Source organism: Pogona vitticeps, chromosome 1 (assembly GCF_051106095.1).
Source record: "Pogona vitticeps strain Pit_001003342236 chromosome 1, PviZW2.1, whole genome shotgun sequence".
NCBI lineage: Eukaryota > Metazoa > Chordata > Lepidosauria > Squamata > Agamidae > Pogona > Pogona vitticeps.
Genome location: NC_135783.1, coordinates 269,039,069 through 269,063,130, shown reverse-complemented (window position 1 = coordinate 269,063,130; position 24,062 = coordinate 269,039,069). Strand labels below are relative to the sequence as shown.

Sequence of the window (24,062 nt, the reverse complement as noted above, 5' to 3'; positions counted from 1 at the left end):
AAGTAAAAATCTAAATAGATTGGTTGAAACCATCAGCCAACATTTGGACCAAAGGACAACGCTATCTGCTCTTGAGGGCAGGCTATTCTAGAATCGACCTGGCTTCTGCTACCTAATGACTAAACCAATTGTACTGCAGTCTGCATGCAGCTTTTAATTAATTAACATTAAGTAATCCATTTTAAATGAATTAAACCCCATGATATACCCTTTCAGGGTCTTTTTAAATATCTCTACTGAGTTTCAGATGTCTAGATTTCACAGTCTCAGAGTTGTGACAGAGAGAGACAAATACATGCTGTTTTTCATTGTTTCATTATGAATGATACAGGGATATTGATAATATAGAGCTGGTCATGTTATGGGGAAGCTGGCTCAGGTAGTAACATGCTGGCAGACAATGCAGTGTGTGCTATCTCATCTGCCATATGGTCCCTAGACACATGTGATGCCCCTGTATGTAGTAGAGGACGAGAATGGAACGAGTGTCGTAGTTAGAGCCAACTGTATCAGAATGCCTCTAAATATCAGTTGCTTTGGAATATGACAAAGAAGATACTGTTGTGTGGACTTCCCATCAGCCACTGTCTGTTGGCCACAGTGTGGCTCATGTGTGAACAGAATATTGAACTAGAAAGGTCTAAGGTCAGATCCAGCATGACACTTCCTATGTTCTAAAATTCTTAACTGCCAATCTGGTCAGCTTTTTATCTGGTTTGAGAATGGGGTGCTACCTAGTCTTTTGTTTCACACAGAAAACATGTTAAAGATGACACCTGCTAATATATGTGCAAGTGGAAACATTTAAGGAGGGAGAGTGTTTACTTCATGGGAAAACAATACTTGTGATTAGTTCCACCCATGCAGTTACATCATCATTACACATATCCCCAGTTACATGGGATTGTGCCACAGAGAAGAGGCACCTATATGAATTTGATCTATACATTAGAAGGCTGGACTGGGACCCTCATTGCCCTTTGTCCTCTATAGCAGTGGTCCCCAACCTTGGGCCTCTAGATGTTCTTGGACTTCAACTCCCAGAAATCCTGGCCAGCAGAGGTGGTGGTGAAGGCTTCTGGGAGTTGTAGTCTAAGAACATCTGGAAGCCCAAAGTTGGAGACCACTGCTCTATAGGGCACCTCCTGAAGATGGACGCAACTCTGGAAATGTGATGACAGCTTCCTTCCAGGAAGTATTGCAAGAAGAAATAAAGACCTAGAAGGATGTCTAGAAGAAAGCCTCAGCCTTGTCCTGATACGTTGATACGTGTTTCTGGGTTGGAACTCTGCCCATGGAATTCTTGAAGAATTCAACAGTTTGAGTCAAAAAACCAAAACCCAAAGCAAAACAAAAACAAATGGTACAGTCCTAGTACCCACTACTTCTGACACTGTTTTCTGCAGTGCTTATGTGATGCCCAGAATTTTTGGAAATGTTACTTTTTTTCGACAGAAGTTGTCAGAATGCAGCATTGCCCCGTAGCCATGCTTACCAAGGGATTCTGGGAATTGTAGTTCCACCCACCCTCATAGTATTTCCAAGCTGTAGTGTTTACTACCCGGTGGTGGCTGATGCCTATCAATCTGGCAGGGTAACTTGAGTGTAAAACTGAACCAAGTGCATACAAAAACACATACTTCAATGCAGGGAAAAGTGACAGTGCTGTCCATTGTGTTTTACATACCAGGCACATACAAGCCGGGTTTTTTACACTCTAAAATTGCGGGGGAGTGAAGTGGGGTGTGGGGAGGGGCAACAGCAAGATTCACCATGAGGTTTTTCTGAAGTGTCATTTCAGAGAAGGTAAAGTGATCAGGATATCATTGAAAACTGGTTTTAAAGAATTCTTACCTGACATTTTAATCACCTTCTTTGGGGGCTAAAATTACTTTTTTTTAAAAAAAAACTTATTTTTGCAACTATAACAAAGAAAACAACCTATGTTTGTGGAAGCCCCTTGGCTGTAATCCTCTGCCAGTTTTGTGTTTAGACCTTGCTTAACCCCCCCACCCCACCCCAGAGATAGAGAGAGAGAGAGAGAAAGAGAGCGAGCGAGCAAGCGAGAGAGCGAGCACATGTGAGTGTTTCCAAATGATTGGGTGCCTGGTAAAGGCAAGAAATAGAAAGTAAGGCACATACAGATCATTGTTCAAAGCGAGTGTCCTAATGCAACAATGGGTCCCTAATACCTTAAGGCCCCTACTACTGCAATTTTCCTTAAAAAATAATTTTAGGCCACTAGAGGGTATAAGGGTTTTTCAATTTTAAATCCTATTTTTAGCTGCACCCTTTCCCCCAATATTATAAACCCACTGGAACAATCTTTATAGTACATAACCACTGGATTGATTCCCCCCCCCTCAAAAATAAACTGTGAAACGTGCAAATTAGCCCTTTTAGCCTAACAACGTTGGAGGGCAGCACTTAGGCTGCTGGCGAAATGGAACAATGGCCCTCAGCCCTTCTAGAATTATACACCCCCTATTCATGTAATTAATTAATTTGTCTGTGCTGGGGAAATGGAAGGACAAACTCTTTGTAGCGGGCATTGATTGTGTATTATTTTTGTATTTCAGGTTTTTACTGAAAAAAGCTCTGTGGTAACATGCTTTTCACCAATGTGCCTGAGTGACTTAGAACAGGTGGAGAAGAGTAATTCCATGGTTTAAATCTGTGGTCCCCAACCTTGGGCCTCCAAATGTTCTTGGACTTCAACTCCCAGAAATCCTGGCCAGCAGAGGTGGTGGTGAAGACTTCTGGGAGTTGTAGTCCACAAACATCTGGAGTCCCAAGGTTGGGGACCACTGGTTTAAATGAAATATGTTTCCTTTAGGGTGACCCCCCTCATGGTGGCACCAGAACATGATTTGTGCCTGAAGTGTGGGCTACCTTGAGAAGGCTGAGCATGAAATGACTCATTTGCCCTAATGGACCAGCCTCCACTGGCACTTCCTCTGTAAGAAGTAGGTCCCAGTGTAAGCAGGTCTGATAGGAGGAATAGAGGCTTTCCATTTTGGGCTAAACAAAGAGGAACATTGGGGCAATCCTTGGTCTTTTTCTATTACACTTTTTTTATTTTTAACAGTGAGAAGTTGCTCTCTGCTTCAGCAGATCTTGATAAGTGATTTGTGATGAGGCCATCTGTGTGTAGTGCTGCTTCCCGTATTCCAAGGGCCAGCTGCACTTGCACATGGCTCAAGATGCTCATTTTTTAACATTTCTGTTCTCCTTTTATGTAACAAAAAAGTGTTTATTCCAAAGTTTAGGATCTAGTCAACATAAAAGAAGCTCCATTTTCTTCCTATCATGATGATGCAAATATTAAAATGAACATAACACGCTGAAATGCACGTGCTCAGAGGGTCCTACTTTCTTTTTTTAAAGAAGTTTGACAAGGAGTTTTCATTTATTTTTGTTTTTCCTCCAGCAGTCTTAGGAAGATATCTTAGCTAAAGTGTAGAAGTATGATAGGATGCATAAAGAGGGAAAATCTTATTTGTGTGTTTCACACAACTGGTACTACAAATCTCTAAAGACCACCAGGTGTCTAAAATTACTGAGTTTCACCACTGGTCTTCATAAATTTCCCACCAGAGTAACTGTAGATGCTGATCTGTTGTGTATGGCTTCATATTTGCAGGAGAGCATTTCATTTCTTTCCCTCGGCAATGATAAAATACTTACAGCTAAAATGTAAGTGTGCTCCCCTTGCCAAACTTGTTTGCCTGGGACAGGGGCTCTGCACTGACACCTTTTGATGTTGTTTCTATCCTATTAAACATGTGTATGATGGGGAAAGTTGCTGAGCTCTTTCCTGTCGTGAAACAGAATGCATTCTGCATTCAGTCAAAAGATGACACATGCCATTGCCCGATTCTTGAGACTTGGCTTTGCCTGGATCCTTATTGTTCTCAGTGAACAAAGTTGCTTGATATGACTGTAGAGGGAACTCACTTAAGAAAAAGAACCAATTAGATCCATTCTTTAAACTATCAACACCCAATGGAGTGGTTCTGCTGACAGGACTGCTTCCATCAGCAGAATGGAGCAGAAGTCCCCTTACAGCCAGCTGTACAAGGGAGGGAGAAGAGCTGTCATAGCCACTTTTCAAGATCTGTGTAAAGCTGCAAGGTGAGGAAAAAGGAAGAAAGTTGGGTCATGCTAGCAGATATATGCCAGCTGGGTGCTGGATGTGGACCTATATTAAAACAATGGGGAGTTTTGTTTTGTTTAATTTTAAGAATAATAATCAGCAAAACGTTGCAAGGAAGTTTCAGCTTGGTCTGAAGATGGTATGGTGTTGCACAAGAATACAGTTACGTGGATGGAAAGAATATGTGCTAATTCTAAACTCATAGTTTTGAGCCAGGATTTTTTTAAAAAAGATAGTATTACAATAAAATGTAGAAACTTTTTTTTTAATATAAAAGTGCAGTGTCTGTTTGATGTAAATTTGAAATATTCATATAGTCAAATATATCTTTGTAACCAAGAGGGTATGGGTGGAGGCTAATAACAAGGAGACTCATGTAATCTAATGATTGTGAGAGGCTGTGCTTTCAGCAAGTTGATAAAATTAGGATACATGACATATAAATCATGAACACTGGGTGCTTTTTCTTTTCTTATGTAAAAATGCTAAACCAAGCATATGCATAATGATTCTAGTGAACAGAAAAAATAAATCATACCAAAGATTCTGTTTTATTGATTAAAAATTAGACAAGAGTAATGCATTCTTACTGATACTGCAGGGTGCTGAACATCTTAGTAACAGTTTCCCATTGTAAATCTCTTCTTTAAGCAATAAATTGGATTGCTTATTTCTTTGTTTGCCACAAGCTCAGTTAAGCATCTTACAACCAGTGTTGTCAGGATTTCTGACCAATGTTTTATATTTCTGAAAATGTTTTATTTTCCTGTCAAAGAGATTGTTTTTTAAAAAGGGTCCCTTGACATCTCCAACTTTTGACAATTTGATGTGGCATTTCAATTTGAACTGGCCTCTTTTGAAAAAGAAGTACTGTATGAGGAGTGGAGTGCATTGTTCAGTAGAAAATATAAGGCTATAGAGGAAGAGATTCATTCCCTTTGGCAGTGCCCTCCTGGCATTCGTCTATGCAACTGTAGCTTTGTTGTCTAAAGGGAGGAAATTAAACATTTATCTGTCGAAATACTGTCCTGTTACATTTATCTGTAGGTGGAACAAATATGTATTCCACTACATGGGAAAAGATTTACACAAGAAGAGATGAGAACAGTTATTGATCCAATGAATCACTCACTAGCATAACACAAAAATACCAGTCTGCTGAATTTAGTTTCTGCTAGGATTGTACTTGTTTTAATTATATGCCTCTTTGTGTTACTTCATAGCTGTTCTGTGAGATTGACATACATAATTTTATACAATTTCCCCTACATACTCTGATCATGAATTTGATTGTGGATGTCCAGAAAGAGTCCCACTAAATCTTGAGGTAGGAATGTTCCCATGTGTTTCTGGCTGACAAATTGGTGGGCAAATCCAGTGTAGAGCTACATGCTGGGAGACACTCTCTCCCTCTCTCCCTCTCTCCCTCTCTCCCTCTCTCCCTCTGCCTCCCCCCCCTCTCTCCCTCTGCCTCCCCCCCCCCCCCTCTCTCTTGTTTTATGATTGGTCTTCACTAGAAATGCAAACTGGTGTCCATCTACTGGGGATCCAAAAAGACAACAAAGCTGCTTAGTAGCAGCAGATGACTCTCCACAATACTACAACATTCAAATTATCTACACCTTCACCTTGTTATTCATTCCAGTTTGGGAGCACAAATTGCAACTGTCAATGAACACAATGTTGGAGATTTTCACTTGCCTAGAAACATAACGAACATTTTGGGACGCTCTGGAATTTTAAGTTTAAAACCAACAGTATGTAATGGAATCAATCTTTAGCTGTCTCAAGCACTGGAAAAGAATGTATATGCCGAACACAGTATATTGTCATTTGCAGACTGCATTCTCTGTAATATGTCTGGATGCTGTTGTGTGTTATAATTTCGAAACTCTCTTAATAGTTGCAAAGTAACCAGATACATGCCATGTACACAAGTATGCTTAGGACAGGGCTAAATTAACCTGAATTTTCATTCCTCTTACATGGCTCCTTGCTTCTTAGATATATTTGTTATGTGCCCCTAAAGTTGTTTCCAGTTTTTAGCTACCTTCGTAATGTTTTGACATATGTAACATGTTCAAGGAATGGTTTACCATTGCCATTCTCCCATCAGTTTCCATGGCCAACCAGGAATTTGAATTCTGGTCTCTTGAGTCCTAGTTCAGCGCTTTCTGTTACATCACGTTGGCTGTCTCTCAGATACATATATATGAGCATTCTCATACATTTGGCAAAACTATAATTCCATTGCGGACCCAAGTAAGATAACCCTCCTGTATTTCCCACAGTTCTCAATAACGCATACCATTGATAAATTTAGAGGTTTATTTTCAGAAAGAAATGTGAGTGAATAAAGTAATAAGATAAAATTGGCACAAGGAGTGGATCCCAACACCAAGTGACAAAAATGATTGGCCCCATATGGGTATGATTGCCTCCTGGGTGCAAGAACATTAGGGAGGAGATGTGCTGCCACCCATTGCAGGGGATTGTGATGAGCTGGACATCCCCCACCAGTTCCCCCCAATTTCCCCCATAGCCTGATCCCACCAGAGAGGATCTTGTGTTGGGTAGGGCCAATTGCCCATCTCTGTCACCTGGGGTCCACTCCTATCTGCAAAACTGTCAGCAAGGTGGGCTGGAACTATCCCAAGCTTGACCAATTTCTGCCAATCCATTCCTGTTGCAACCACTGTAAGTGGCTCTGCCTAATATTTCCCAGCCATTGCTCCTGACCTACATCAGAAAGATGTGTTTCTGAGAACGTTGGCCATAGTATGTGTCCCTTCAATGACTGCTAGAGTTGAGTTGATTGATGAGAACTGCTTAGTCAACTGAGCTAGAGTGGTGTAGTGGTTAGAGCAGTCTTCGCTAATGTAGCATCCTCAAGATGTACATCCCATCATTCTTGAAGAATAGCCATGCTGTCTGAGAGTAATGGGAGCTGGGGTGTTTTTGTCTGCTTACTTGCCTTCTGACATATCTGGAGGAAACCATAATGAGGAGGGCTTAATGTTGGCCTTTCTCTGAATAATTTTGAATGTAAAGAGGATTGCAGAGATATGGGGAAAATATTCATTTCAGCTACAACTCCTACAGTGGCTATATTGATTAGGATATTTTAAGAGTTGTAGTCCAAAAACTTTAACAATAATAAATAAAATGGTTTCCCTCATCTCTGGGATTGCAATGAAATAATGTATATGAAGCATTTTGAGCTTTGTCAAATGTTGAAATGAAAATATAAAGCATGATTAAGAAACGGCAGATAGATACTTGGAGATTCAATAAAAGTCTTGTTATAAAGTTGTACGTACAGTGGTGCCTCGCTTAACGGGCGCCTCGTTTAACGACGAATCTGCATACCGAAGAAGTTTTTGTGATCGCTTTTGCGATCGTATTGTGATGTTCTCTATGGGGAAAAATCGCTTTGCGATTTTTCCCCATACCTTCCCCCAGCTTACCGGCGGTGGCGACTGGGGTGGGGGGAAGCCGGGAGGGAGAGCAAGCCCCGGCTTCTTTCCCTTTCCGGGCATCGGGGACTGAGGTGGGGGGAAGGAGGGAGGGAGAGCAAGCCCCGGGCGCACTCTCCTCCGGGCATCGGGGACTGAGGTGGGGGGAAGGAGGGAGGGAGAGCAAGCCCCGGCTGCTGTCCCTTTCCGGGATCGGGGACTGAGGTGGGAGGAAGCCGGGAGGGAGAGCAAGCCCCGGCTGCTTTTCCTTTCCGGGCATCGGGGACTGAGGTGGGGGGAAGGAGGGAGGGAGAGCAAGCCCCGGCTGTGTGCGCCTCCCAGCATCGGCAAGGAGGGTGGGGGCAAGCCGGGAGAGATAGCAAGCCCTGGCTGCACTCTCTTCCCGGCATCGGCGAGGGGGGTGGGGGCAAGCCAGGAGAGATAGCAAGCCCTGGCTGCACTCTCTTCCCGACATCAGCGAGGGGGGTGGGGGCAAGCCGGGAGAGATAGCAAGCCCCGGCTGTGTGCACCTCCCAGCATCGGGGACTGGGGTGGGTGGGAACTGGGTAGGGGGAAGCCAGCTGATCAGCGGTTTCAAAATGGCCGTCGCTGTTTTCTGGACGGATTCCTCACTTAAGAGGCACCAAAAATGGCTGCCCCTATGGAGGATCTTCACTCAACGGTGAGTTTTAAGCCCATAGGAACGCATTAATCGTGTTTTAATGCATTTCTGTGGGCTTTTTAGTTCCGTTTAACGATGTTTCCATATAGCGACGTTAATCCTGGAACGGATGAACGTCGCTATGCGGGGCACCACTGTATGTAGAAACCTCAGGAACTCCTTGGTTGACACAGTGTTTTAATGCCCGATAATCACTTTCAGGTACTGCACCATAATGAACTCCTTAGAATTGTTACATAAAGGTGTGGAACAATGAAATGCCAGTAGCTTTGTCAAAACAGAACTTGAATCCAACTTCTCACATGAAGACACATCTCTTATGGCAGTGTCTTTAGTCATTTATTGTTCATTATTTAAAGCCTTTGTCAAGTAGCATATTTCTTTGAGACAAATTTTAATACAACATAAGCATTTGTTAAGTGGTAGCCTACATCTTTAGCTGCCAAAATTGCTGGCAGCAGGCAAGAAATGCAAAGGTAATTAACAATTTCATTTACTTTCAATGGACTCCGTTTCTAAATGGGTAGGGCCACGTGGCATTTATACCTCAATCCTATCGGTTCCTTTGGACTCAATGAAGCTTATGTCTGACTAGCTATGGACAGAATTGTATGCCTTTATAGAGCACTACTATTGGTCTGATTATAAATTCTAATGCATTGTGTTATTATCAGCATTTTGCTGTGTACAAAGCTCTGTTTACATGTGCTGAATCAAGTGCATAACATCCAGAGCCAGAAAATTACACCATGAAATGAAAATAAAATTGAACAAAACAAAATAAAATGTATCCTTCATGTACTATGCGGTATTTCCGAACCCCATGAATTCCAGTATTTTCCAATGGAAGAAATTTCTATCTATCTTCGGTGGGACAGCCTGCTAACAACGAAGCTATATTGTGCTTTGCTGCAAAACCAGTTGTGACTGGGTTCTTCTGAAATTGGTGATGGTTCCTTCATTTTGGCGGGAATAAGAGACAGAGGCCATTTGAACTGTTCAACAACCTTAATTTTATTCTCATCAGCTTCAGATCAAAATTGCTTAACTCTGGAATCATTGCGTAACTCAGTATCTTTGGCTCAAGTATACATAGTCCATCTCACATTGGGGCTGGACCAAAGCACTCGCGGTCTGTCATCAGTCGCATTGGGGTACTCCTCACAGCACACACCGTCCCACAACATGTATGCCTCGCCCAATCCCCCTCCCAGGGGTGGTGCATTTCATGTGGGACCGGGGTGGATTACCTTCCTCCCTCCACTTTGATTGCGGGGGTAGACCATGACCATCCATTCTAGGGGCTTTACCACCTTCCCGTCACACCTAGGAGAGAAGGGGTCTGGTAGGAATCCTCCTCCCATCTTGAGGTTTGGAAACTCTCTCAATAGGTCACAAATCTTATTAGCTTGCTTGTCCACACTATCTGTTTGTACCGCGCTGTCTCTCCTGCTTCTTTCTTTCATGTCTGCTTCCACTCTAAATTCCTGCACTTCTCCTTCCCCCTTTATAACCTCCTCCTATAATATCAGATCTTGCTCCTCCCCTTTGTCTCCCTCATCTTCCGCTAAACATATCTCTATCACCCTCTTCACTTTATCTTCCTCTCTCTTTATGAGTTCTCCCTCTACACATCCGGATGTCTCCTCCTGCCTATCCTCTGTTGAGGACAGCACACTAGACCTCTGTGCTTCACACTGGTTCACCAAAAATGGCACCAATCCCCCCACTCCATATGTTATATTAGTTATGTGCCATCAAGTTGTAACTGACTTACAGCAACCCTAATAAGACTTTATTTCCTGTATGAATGTATGAAAGTTGAATACGACTATTTCTTGTTACATCATAGCAATACTACTGCATGCATTTTGCAGGGGTGTTATTATGTAGCCTAAAAATAACCCTTAGGTTCATTGCCTCTTCCAATTCAGGGGTCTCAACTGAGGGTGTCATGCCCAATGATCTCTCTAATCCTAGAGCCATAATTGACCAAGGTATTGAATGTTTTAAAAAATCTACAAGCACGTTTATTTGGAAAATCTTATTTTTCTCCCTTTTTCCTCAGTAACACTTTCAGCTGCCACTCCAGCCTATTTCCGTGGATTCACATTGATTGCTTTGAAGGAAGGCAAAGAGGGAGACCGAGAAGAAGACCATGCAGGAACCTTTCAGGTGAGGAGCTAGTTCTTAAATGGCAACCCTGGTGATGCTGATCTCTTGGGAGAAAACAAGGATTATAAAGAGCAACATCTCTTGTCTATAGCTATGGATATTTATGAAGTTGCAAGCATGATGTAGGGTTTGGAACAGCACCTAAAGAGCAGATATCTATGGAAAATTATTTATGAGGGGACTGCAAGGTGGCTTTGGAATTCCACAAAGTGTTGCTATTTTCCCATACATTTATAATTCAATCTCTGTATGTTTACTATAGAGAAGTGTCACTGAAGACACCGAACCTTATTTCCAAGTTAAGCATGTGTATCCTGCATATGGTTGCCACCTCAATGTTTTTGGTCAAATGGGACACAAGAGACTGGATGTTGTTACCAGCATGCAGCTGTCTGTAACAAATCCAGTACAGCTTAAGCATTTCCGTTTTTCCCCCCTTTCTTCCCTTTGGTCCAACAGTTTGTTTCTTTTCCTGTTCATTTCTTTGTCTAGACTAGGGAAACTCATTTTATCATGGTAACATTTCAGTTCCTACGCAGCTCCAGTTCATCCATCATTATTTGGAAGAAGTCCCACCGTTCGCTGGCCTCTGCATGGGACAATAGCTTTTGTCTTCCTGGAACGGGCTTTAGTGAACTGCCTTCTGGACTGATATGTCCAGGAACCTTTGAGTTTTCCAACAAAGCATTATTCGTGTGACTGTCACATGTTTCCTATGGTTCATGATTTAAACAGAACAACAAAATGAAATGCCAGGTTTGTGTCCAGGAAGAATTTTTGCCTCTGTGCTGTTAGAAAGCTTGCTTTTGTGTGATAACACTGATCTTGTGCGTTGTTCATATTGAAGTCCGCAACACTCAGAAGATTTTCTTAGCCCTTTTTGTCCCATGGTGTTGTGATTGCTGTACGTGCTATTTTCTTCTATTAAAAAGGTTATTGTAGAGTTTCCAGCTTTCATGCTGGTACTTCCTTCATCATTTCTACACCCTTAGGAACTTCACAGCCCTACACCAGCATCCATGAAACCAATGCCACACATTTTAAAGTATTATTTGAGGCACATATGATGTTGGAAATATATAATAGGGTTCAACCTGGGTCATGTCCTTATGCATAAGGAATGCAAGATTGGGAACAAGTTATGAATGATGGTGGTAAAGCTCATCATTACTGACATAGAAGGTTGTCTCTCAGAGCAGTCATACAAAGAACAAAACAAAGTGCCTGAGCACACACATGCTCTTGCTACTGTTTTTCCCTCAGAAGCAAATTTCCAATAGGCATTGGTTCTACCAATAGTATTCAGTGGATAAATGTGATATTCTGTTTTGATGTGGGTGCAAGAACAGTGAGAGACTACTGTATAATGCTGTGCTTGGACGGTCTGCTGCCCTCACTGTCTAGTTTAATATCTTGTTTTCTCTACCTCGATAGTTGTTGTAGTGTAGTGGATAGAGGTGGTGGACTAGGACTGGGGAGTCTTAGGACTGAATCTGCACTTGAACCTGGAGCTTCATGGGGGTGGGTGGGGGAGCACAAGCCAACCTCATCGTTAAATATGTCACTTACCTTCAAAGCTCTGTAAGCCAATTCTGACGTGATGGCTCATAATGAAGCATTTCAGTATTCACCATTACAAGGCACCTGATTGTTTTATGCTGAAAATAAGATGTTAAATTTGGTAATATTGTTTTAATATCTTTAATATCTTTGGTGCCCTTTTGGCACACTGGTGCCTCTATTGTTTCACCAAGCAAAGTGCTACCCTAGGAACAGCACATCCATAAGCAAAAAGAGGCTTTATGTTTGCAGAATGACACCCTTCAATCTAACCCCATTTCAGATTCAACCTTGTATTTCAAGTAAGCAAATTTTACCTCCTTATCATTCTGTCCCTCCTTCTGCTCCAAGGTGGAGCATTAAATCATCTCATCCTTCCACACTTCATATCATAGTGCATAGTCCAAACTCATAAGGTCATAGTCCATTTCTGAAGACATTGTGCGGAGAATCTACTAAACTCCCCATGAAAACTGGCGGCCTTTTAGTTTCAGAATGAAATTTCGGTTTGTGAGATAACTTTACCAGCAGCTGCTGTCATAAAAGTTAATACAGCACAAAAATCTTATAAATGTTTGAGCCAGTGTTCAGAAAGTACAGTAATCTAAGAATGAAGGGTTAACTTCATCAACATTTTTTTTAAAAAAAGAATAGTTTTCCTCATAATTTGAAATAAATATATTCTCAACTACCAAAAGTTCTTTATCATGAATATTGCATCTGTGAAGAACTATACCTGTCCTGTATTGACAGGGGGCTGGCAGAGCTGACCTTTATGGTTCTTTCCAAACTCAGAGGATTGTGATATTGGTTGCTAGTTGGGCATTCGTGACATGGAACAGTAACTTGAGTTATTCGATAGCTTCAGTTACCTAAAACCAATCAATATTTTCCTTATACATAAGGGCAATCACACAGAAATTTCTCCTCTCCTGAAGGCCCTCTGTAACGCAACTGGTCATGCGACTAGTTGCATGCTTGAGGCTGTGGCTGCAAAAGGGAGCCTGTGAGGCAGGAAATGTTTCCATGACTGCCCTTACATGTGTCAGTTCCTGTGAAGGAACAAATCTGTGACTGGGGCCCCTGCTGTGTCATTGACAGCCATTCGCTTCAGAGGTAATGGTGAAGCTGGGACTAACTACAGTCTTGGATACCATTTTGTAGGTGTGTTGTTAGTTAGTGGCCTTGAAGGCTTAGATGCTCTTAACATAACATCTTAAACCGAACCAACTAATTGAACTCAATGACATTTTTCAAAACCTGGCATAAAAACAGTAAATGTGTTGATTTTCAGTATTTTTTAACATGTGGCACTTATGGAAATTTGTATATGATATTTGATCATGGATGCCAAGTAATTAGCTCAAAAGATTTCATGTTATAAAAGATAAAATCTTGGAGAAACGTTGTTTGTGTGTGTGTGTGTGTGTGTGTGTGTGTGTGTGTGTGTGTGTGTGTGTGTGTGTGTGTGTGTGTATGTATGTATGTATGTATGTATGTAATTCAGTTTAATGAAAGTAAAACTCTTTTCATTCCTTTGGACTTTTTTTTCTCAGCAAAAAGTGTGCAATCACTCTAGCAGACATGATCTCTTAAAGTTATATAATCTTACTTTTCATTATGCCTATGATGCTTTGCAAAATGTGGATAATGTCATTGGTCACAGCAATTTGTATCAAATCATAGTATTTGATTGCTGAAATCCAGCTGAGCAAAGTATGTCTGTCTGATGGCAATGACATAATTCGCAGTGACAAATTGCTGCTGATAAAGGGCTTCCTTTTGTGATTTTGTTATACATTCAACGTCATTGCATTGTCTGGATCTGGTGTTGCATCTTAACATTGCATTTTTTTTTCAACTATCGCATAATGCTGTTGACTTGTGTTTTTAGCTTGTGGTTCACTAAAACCTTTGAGATTCCCTTCATAAATAGTTAGGTGCCATTTATCCTATATTTATTTGTGCAGATGGTTTTCCCAATGTAGCTGAGGAACTTCATTTTTTTCCTGTTGAAATTAGTTTTGCTTTTTTGGCCAAGTTCTCCAATCTGTTAAGGTGATTTTGGCTGAAATCCTGGTCATAAAGTAAGCTAAGCAAAAACTTTCTGTCCATTCTGTGCCACAGTTCCTGGGAAGGATGATGGATATGCTGGCTCGGTGTGTGTGTGTGTGTTCATGTGTGTGTGCATACAAATCCCCAAGGATCAGCAGGGATGTTTTGTTTACCAGGGAGGAACAGATGGAAATATATGATTTGGCTTACACTACAAACATGGTTCCAGCTTTTGAAACCTAATCCTGACCCTTGAAGTGTTATCTTCCCATAACAGTTTGATTTATTCTACAAGTTTGAAGAGTGTCCCCCCCAACTCTTTTATCAAAATAATCTGTAAACATGTTGAGCAACATTGGCCCCAGGATAGGATCCTGTGGTGCTCCATTTACCATTTCTCTTCAAGTGATGAGGAAACATTAGGTAAGCACTCTTTAGCCATGACCCAACAGTTGCATTGTCTACCCCACATTTTCTAACTTAGCAGAGACTTTGTCAAAACGTTGTGTGACTTGATAAAATGAAGATAGATTGTATGTATAGTGTTCCCCTATTCTACCAAGCGTATGAATTTATTCAGAAAGAAACAGAGGGAGATAAGATTAATCTGGTATGATTTATTTTTGAGAAATCCATGCTAGCTGCTAATAACCACCTCATTCTAAGTGACCACACTGTTTAAGTATCTAGTCTTTAAGGTGCCACCATGTTTTTGTCTTGTAATTTTTTTTATTTTATTTGAGTTTTTTAACTTTTATTTCATTTTTACCTATAATGTTCTAGAACCTTTACTTGTACTGATGCCAAGCTAACTGCTTAATGGTTGCCTGGATACTCTTCCTTCACCTTTGAAAAATGTCAGTCTCCAGTCATCAGGGACCTTACTTTTTCTGCAAGAATTCTCAAAGACTGAACACCGAAGCTCTGATATTACATCTGCAGGTTCCTTCAATATCCCTCATAGTAGCTGATATGGACCTGGGGATTTGAATTCCTTTAAAGCAGCAAGGTGTTCCCATATGGCCTCTTTACCTATCTTCTGCAGTAGCCCCTTCATTCCTTTATTCAGCTTACACTAGCCTGAGTATGTTTTCCTTTTGGGAAACAGTGCTCAATCTGGAGCAAATAGAGCCATCCGCATTATGATATTTTATACTCATAGCATACATATATACTTAAGATGAGAATGTAACACAGGAAACAAAAGTAGGAAATAACCTTTATTAGAAGCAACTAGAGTTTTCATAACTTTTCATTATGATACATTGGGACTGAGCTTAACTACAGACTTCATGACTAAAAAGGTCAAACCAAATTTTTGGGCATCCAGGATTCTTGCCCTCCTACTTTTTTTAAAAATTACTAACTCAGAGTGTGGTCTTAATAAATTGCTGGTAGGCATGCAGAGGTCATATATCAGTGAACAATACTTGCTGGGATGAAAAGGTAAGTCTCCGTTCTCTTGAAATGCAAGGCTGGGAGCAACTCAGGCACCAGGCTCTTGCCTTAGATAAACCACACAGTTTTTGATGTGACATACAGCAAAAGTGCAAAGAAAACAAAGCAAAGCTGGAAAAACATGTTGAGATTTAAAAGTTCAGTTGGGACCCAATGAGGGTATTACATAGAGGTTACAGAAGGGAGGATCCATTTTGCATTCCCTCTTTAGTAGTGAATATCTCAAACTTTATCCGGAAAAACTAAGTGTTATATTTTCCAAACCAAAAGTGAAAATGAAAGTAGCTGTGTTGATCCATAAGAACCTTGTTTGTTTCTATGTAATAAGCGCCCAAAGCATTTTGAGAAGACTCCCTGGAAAAGACGCTGATGTTGGGAAAGTGTGAAGGCAAGAGCAGAAGGGGACGACAGAGGACGAGATGGTTGGACAGTGTCATCAAAGCTACCAAGATGAATTTGACCCAACTCCGGAAGGCAGTGGAAGACAGGAGGGCCTGGTGTGCTCTGTTCCATGGGATCACAAAGAGTTGGACATGGCTTAATGACTAAACAATAACAACAAAGCACCCCAAATCCCTCTCTCCCTCTCCCTCCCTCCCTCTCTCTCTCTCTCTCTCTCTCACACACACACACACACAGAGAGAGAGAGAGAGAGAGAGAGAGAGAGAGTGAGAGTGAGAGTGAGAGAGAGAGACCCTTTCTGCCATATGATATACATGGATGAGGAATTGTTAAGCCCACTGTCTTCAGGAACTGGGATGAATTGTTCCCCACTTCATTTAGTGTGGAAGAGAAAAGTGAGCTGGAGCTGCAATTTTTGCTATTAGACTTATGTTTCTTCATTGCAATATTTCACTCTTCCTTAAATATTTATTTATTTATTTATTTATTTATTTATTTATTTATTTATTTATTTATTTATTTATTTATTTATTTATTTATTTATTTATTTATTTAAATTATATGCCACCCACACTACCCAAAGGTCTCTGGGCAGCTTACAACATTGCAAATACAACAGAAAGACAAAACAATTAAAATGCAGTTAAAATAGATACTCTAAAAATTTCCATCAGGACCCGCAGTTGATATGTCAATTAAAATCCTTCTGGAAGAGGAAGGTTTTGACCTGGCGCTGAAATGTCATCAGCGTCAGCGCCAGACAAATCTCAGTCAAGAGGGCATTCCATAGTCTGGGGGCAGCTGCCAAAAAGGCCCTTTGGCTACAAGCCGTCACTCTTACCTCCTTGAGGGGTGGCCCTTTTGAAAGGGCCCCCTGGCTAGATCTTAACTGCCAGGTAGGCTCATATGGAAGGAGGCGGTCCTTCAGGTATCCAGGGCCCAAGCCGTTTAGGGCTTTATACGTCAAAAATATGAAGAAAGAAATACAAGAACCTTCCCTACCATTGCCCCTAAGAAAAAGAGAATGTCTACAGAAACAGAATGACAATAAAGTGTCTCATGCTTCATGTGTTCAACTCAAAAACTAGTAAAGTACAGTATCTATTTAAGGAAAGGTACCTTAAGTATCCTAGAGCAATTTAATGGATAATAGTTGACTCAGTGCCGGCTGTTCCTCAACAGCACTGAGATTTGTCAAACAGCAGAGTGTGAGGGCAGTTTGGCATTAAATGCAGAATTTAGCCAGGAACACAACATTATGCTGACCACTTATGTCTTCCAAAAAGGAAAAGTGATGACACTAAAAAGGGATCTAAATGAGGACACCTATTTGCATAAAATGTGCATATGGTTGTATGTGTCTTCCATGTGGAAATTTAATATAGTTGAAGTAAAAAATAAAGCACATTCCATTGTAGTCAGAAAGACAGTGGGCAGGTGACTTGTGTGCCTGTTCAATCTGCTGTCCAGATGCTAACTGCTGATAGGCAACTGCATGACTTCTACTCTCTTTCTTATGGTTCTCTTTCATTAAACCAGATGTAGATTAAAAAAAAAAAGCACATATAACTCCAAGTGGAGAATGCTTTTAAATAGAGGACTCTCCTTTTGAAAGTTAAAGGGATGCACGTTTTGCATAGAAGGGTTACCAAGCTGTACACTGCTTGTTTTCTTCCTTGTTTTTCCAGAGTGGGCATGACTATTTTCTACTTCCAATATTCCTTCCATCAGAAAGTTGGAAGCATAAAGCAAATGGAAAGACTGGCCCTCATCCCAAGTGTGATGATGAATAAATGGCCCCCCAGTCTTTGGAATGGAAAAATAGTTACTGTTGCCTCAAGGAACTGACTTCAGGGAAAATGAAGAGTTCTGTGGCTCTTTAGAAGAGAAAGGAGTGGAGGGAGAGGGGAGAGAGACTGTTGTTGTTACATGCTGTCCAGTTACCCCTGAGTTACCCCTATGGATGATCAATCTCCAAAATGTCCTGTCCTCAACTGCCCTGCTCAGCTCTTGTAAACGCAAGGACAGGGCTTCCCTTTGGGAGTGAATCCATTTCATATTTGGTCTTTCTCTTTTTCTGCTGTCTTCAACATTTCTCAGCATTATTGTCTTTTACAGAGAATCTTGCCTTCTTATGATGTGCCCAAATTAGGACAGCCCCAGTTTCATCATTTTTGCCTCCAGAGGTAGTTCAGACTTGATTTGATCTAGGACCGACTTGTTTCACAATGGAGTATGCCTGCCCAGGTTTAAAGACAGGCACATTCCATGATTTTACAATTGAAACTTTACTAGTACTGTAGTTAATTCCTTCTCTTTTCTTTTTTAAATGGCAAAGAAGTAGAGAAGGACCTAGAGCTTAATTTGATATCATGCCCTCCACTCTATTTTTTATTAAAGTCACAGGGTCACATGTAGCAAGGGCAAGTCCAAAGTTAGTTCAGAAATACTGTTTTTAAAATCAGGAGGCATAAGAGGTGGTAAACGCTAAGGAATAAAAAGAAAATATTATGTAATGGTAATAGACAGACAGACGGACGGACAGACACTGACATATTGAAATTATATTGCAAATGTCTGCTGCCTGCTGCAGCACACTAAATATTTCAGAAGATCAGTCTATGTCAGACTAGAATCAGATACAGTGGGGTCTCTACTTAAGAACGTCTCTACTTAAGAACAATCCAACTTAAGAACAGCTCCATTTGCTAAATTTTGCTTCTACTTGAGAACAGAAATCCAAGATAAGAACAGGAAAAAAAACCTTTCCTGCTCTTTTTTTAACCTTAGGTCATCTTAGGTTAAAAAAATCTCCCCCTAGTGGTAGAGTACGTATTAACCAACTTTGCATTAGTTCCTATGGGAACTAATGCTTCAATGTACGAACACACCTCTACATAACAAACAAAAAAAAATTCCTATGGGAAATTTTGCTTCAACTTAAGAACGCTCCAACTTAAGAACACCATTCCAAAATGGATTAAGTTCTTAAGTAGAGGTTTCACTGTAGTTTCTATGGACGGAAAAGAGCAGATACAGATTAAATGGTTTTCAATGCATTCCTATGGGAAATGCAGATTCAACGTAAGAACTTTTCAACTTGAGAACTACCTTCCAATACGGATTAAGTTCTTAAGTAGAGACCCCACTGTAAAGGAGGAGTGAAAATTGGGGGAAGAAACACCAATAATTTAAGATATGCAGGTGACATAACATTCTTGTATTCCCAATCACTATGTATGCATGTGAAAGCTGGACAGTGAAGAAAGCTGACAGAATTTTTTTGACTTGTTTGAAATATAGTGATGGATTATTTGTGGATACCTTGAATTGCTAGAAAGGTAAACAACGGGGTCTTAGATCTTATGAAGCCTAAGATCACTCTGGGGGCAAAAATTATAAAACTGAGGCTGTAATGCTTTGGACAGATAATGAAAAGGCAGGATTCTAAGGAAAAGACAATAATGCTAGGAAAAGTTGAAGGCAGCAGAGAGAAAAGAAGCCCAAATATGAGATGGATTGATTCCATGAAGGAGCCCACAGACTTGAGTTTACAGGCCTGTTCAGGCCAGGAATTTTGAAGATCAGTCATTCGTAGGTTTGCCATACATTGGAGATGGCTTGATGGGACATAACAGCAGCAATGTTTTGTTATGTTATGAATTGGTAATATATGAAACAAAGGCTTTGTTACTTTCAGTCTTAGAGTACAAGTATTCTCCCTGTCTGAATAGAAAAAGTTCTGAAGTAGAAAAATTTTAGAAGTAAAAATGTTGAAGTCTTGTTCAGATGTTAGCAACTACAAATTAGCATAGCTCATTTCCTCTAACTTAATTATAATTTCCCCCCTATAATTTATAAAAGAAAGAAAGGAAGGCTATTTTCTTTTTTCCACAGTTGGGTGCATTCCCACCATTAATGTCCTATTGCAGCTAATATCCAATTAACTTTCCAGCACTGGCAAGAAAGGGACATTTTTACAAGGGTCTGGACTCCAGGCCTACCCATGTTTTCAGCATCAGCCCAACAAGTCAAAAACATCCTTTGCTCTGCAGAAGTAGGCAAGAATTCTGAACTTCGATGAGAGTTGGCAGAAAATGGAATTTTCTAAATATCTCCTAACACCTCATGGCTCTCAGTGGAGGAGCAATTATTAAACTCTTTAATTAGTTTTATTATACTGCTTCGAAGCAGAAATCAGCATTTTAATTGGCAGTTGACTATTTCAAAAGTTTTCCAATAGCAAAAATCATAATTTTTTGGCATAAAACTGAACTCCTTGCCCCTCCACCTGCAAACACTCTGTTAAATGATCTTTGTAGAGTTAACACCTGGCTGTAAAGTCTGCATTCATTAGAAATGGAAGTACCAACTTGACTAATGTGTAGCCTTGTATTACACTTGCCTTGTGTGCCAGCAGCTGGATGAAAAATGAGAGTTTTCTAAATGCTGCACTCGACTTACAGTTTTGCAGCAGGTTTATATCTTTTGAGTGGCAGGCGGCCCATCCTCCACAGACATGTTTTGCTGCTGCAATGTAAGGTGAGCTTTGTGCCATTGTGGATTGACTTGCATTCTGAGCACAGCAGGGAGAAGAGAACCATGCCCGACTGAGGCATCATCTGAGAGGAACAGCCCATGGAGTTATGCACATTCTCATGCTAATAATTCCTGTTCCACTACTTGTAGCACTGCTCCTTCTATTGCACAGCACAGCTGTAACATACAAGGAGTGTTTTTAGATGAGTTCCGGTGCAGGAAATGGAAAGGTTACGGGTACAGGTATGGCTGCAGTAGAAGGCTAGCCAGCAGTAACTTCAAGACTGTTATTCTCTCATACCATTTCTATTGTGCGCTACTGCTGGGCAACCTGCATGTGTGTAGAGAGACAAGCAGAGCTGCTCTGAGACATCTTGTTGCTTGAAGCAAAAGGCAAGCCCATGCTTCTTCTCCATACCATATACAGAGATGAGAACCTGGTGCCACACCTAATTTGGTTCCTGAGATGAATCACCAGAGAGCCAATTCTGCCCTACCACAAGACCATCATTTGATGGTTGGCCAGCTTTTGTCGTTTTTTTCTTCTTCCCCTAATTCTAAAGGGATGATGGTTTTTTTCTCATAAGTTTTAACCACTGGCAGCAAATATGCTGTATTTTTTGCCCCTACCATTTTATCTTTGGCCGTATCATGATGAAGCCTCTGAGAGCATCTCTGAAATTGAATTAGGCACTTCAGGTGGGAAGATTTAAAGGATCCTTGATTTAATGGCTGCACAGGAGGATAGACTCAGGAAGGAGTACTGGAGAGCTGCCATTTTTTACCCCAAGCATTTGCTATATGAGGCGATTGGCTCATTCTGCCTAGTGGCAGATTTGACCCTGGAGGATCAATCTTTCATGTACATCTTGGATGTCTGTGTCATCTGATTGCTGTAAGTAAAGATTAAAATTGAAGTTGGAGCTCAGGAACATGTGGTTTTTTTGTATTAGGTCCAAGACACACAAATCAAATCATCTACCCTCTTTCTGCTTGCGTGCCTCCTGCAAAGGTCCCTAATGTCTGGCTTTTGGTTCAGAAGCTCCATGTCTAATTATTACTACTCCTGATTTGCATTAGGGAAATAACTCTGGATGTCTCCACTCAAAATGCAAGTACATCTGTTCCTGTTTGGACTTTTGTGAATGGAAACACATGAAAGTTTGTGAGGTGTTATGTAGGAGTAGATGATTCATTCCGAATTTAGCTTTAAAAAAACTCACCATTTTCTACAAACATAACATGCCTTGTTATTTATATATGGAAATATTTTCTTTATATGTGGAAATAGTTTCTGCTTGAAACCAAGGGGTGTTTGAATTTCAGAATGTGTGTGGCAGAAGGTCAGCATGAAACAAACAAAATGACAATGGACTAGGTGCCCTCAGAATCCAGCATGGATGGTGCCAGGCCTGAAAATGGCTATAAAAAACAACCAACCAAAAGTGCCAGGGCTGGCATTCTGGGGGATTAAGTGAAAGGGTCTTGGAGGGCCCTCTGAGGCCCAGAAGCTTAAAACTGTTACTTCTGGGGCCTAGACTGTACATATCCTATATGTAGAGGTAGTGGGTGGCTTGGAGGTCACAAAAAATGTCCTGGGGACTGCATGCACCCTGTGATCCACATAGTGACCATTTCTAGTCTACATTATTTGCATGAATGTAGACATTTACTTTCATTCTACATGCATTCAAGGTGATGTCAGTATGTAAGTCTTTGCTTACCAGTGAAATGAAAACAAGAGTAAACCAGAAAATCAAAGGGATCTGAGGAAAAAGGGAAGAGTTATCAAATCTGGCACTGTGCGGGGGCTATCTTGCTTTTCCAAAATGTTGACCTCTTTTTACACCGACCAAATGGGATTGTGTCATTGCATGGCCCTAAAGTTACTCAGATCTCACTACATGATAGCATTGAGTCAATCATAGTGAGGCTAGAATGTACTGCCAAGATCTTAGAAAAGCTAGTCTTTTTGGACTGTGGTTTACAGAATCTCTAGGAGATACAGGGCTTGCTGGCTGGTGGATTCCAAAGCTGTAGCCTTAAAAATTAACTTTCAAGTTCTGATAGACACTGGTAATATCAGGGTTTGTGTGTATATTGATTCCTTTCCCCCCCCCCCAAGAATAAGAGATAATTGTTTCCTTAAATGTTTTCCTCATTGGCCTTCCAGCCTGGAAATAAGGAGACAAGATGGGTTTAACTAGAGTCACACGTTATTACAGTAACTGGTAACTTCCCACCTTCAGCAAAGGAGCCTACTATAGGATGCCTGGGGCGGGCACCAGGGGGATTAGCCTACCCCACCCTGATCCCCCACTGGGTCAGTTCCAAGCCCTAGGTCCATGCTGTCCAGTCGACAGTCCATTCTTGGCCAGCTACCACCCATATGACCCTCCTGGCCCCCAGCTGCCCAAGCCTTGTGACCTTAGATGGCCTGCAGCCAAGGTGCTCCCCAGCATATTGGCAACTGACGTTGGGGATCTGCAGTGCCAAGATATTTGTTCCAGTGACCCTTGGAAACTTGCTGCTACTGACTTCTCCATCCTCACTACCCACCAATGTGACCTATTTACTATAACACCAACTCTGATTGGCCCTTGTCTGTCCCATGGGCAGGAGAGGTCAAAATTATCTGCACATCTTTTGTTCAATATGCCGGTCAGGATGATATGGGTCCCAAATTCTGATCTGGTTCCAAAGCAACAAAATATACTTGTGCTGGGCCCATAGACAGGTGGACATGTCATTTTGCCTCAAAAGAGGCCTGTTGGAGGGCAGGCTCACCTTATAAAAGTGCCTGATCCCACCCTTATCTTGTGAGCCTAGGGCACTCAGTAGGTGCCTGGGCAGCCTGTCTCTTCATCCAGGTAGGGCAGGCAAAGAATCCTCGCCTCTGCAGCCATTGTGTCCATGGAGGACCACATTGTGCATCTTGTCCAACTCATCAGTGGAATGGACCATGAGCCTGAAGTTTTTCATAAAAAAATATCTATCAGATTTAGCTCAGCTATATTTTCAAAGCAGTTTAGACTCATTCTGCCAACTTACAAGTGCCGTGATGACATGAACAGAAAGTTTTAAAGTAGGAAGGTGTTAATGCATGCCAAAACATAACAGCAACTGAAGAAGTCTATTTCTTTTCATTTGTTCTATAAAAGTTGTCATAGCTTTAAAATAGCCTTTTGAAAAATAGCAGATCAGAACAAAACCATACTCACTAAGCAGCTTAAAATAATATTTAGAACTCTACTACCTAAGTTATCTGAAGGGTCTATGGCCTATACTGGCATGGCAAACAGCTGTTTAACAGAGTCACAGAGCTGCAAAACCAGGAAAGAGTTATACTAGGTGGGTAAGAGGGGAGCCTCCATCTGTGATACTTCATTTTGTATATTGTTACAAGTCCAGCCCAGTTAATTTCTTTGTTCTTGACTCTGGAGTGATGAGTCACAGTAATTCTAAACTAGCAAGACAGGGTAGAATAATTCTTTGTATGTGTGCTAGCATTTTAGGGGCTACTTGAAGTTTTGGCATTTTCCAAAATTAATATCTACTTCTGAATTAGATAGCTGGCTTG

General features: G+C 41.1%; 1 protein-coding gene across 1 annotated transcript in view; it reads left to right on the top strand.

Moving 5' to 3' along the window:
- SPON1 (spondin 1) overlaps positions 1 to 24,062 on the top strand; it is a 385,887-nt gene that overhangs the window by 11,617 nt on the left and 350,208 nt on the right. Inside the window, exon 2 of the mRNA XM_020797212.3 lies at positions 10,362 to 10,468. Coding sequence (XP_020652871.2) covers positions 10,362 to 10,468 — 107 coding nt within the window. The remainder of the gene's footprint in view (positions 1 to 10,361; positions 10,469 to 24,062) is intronic.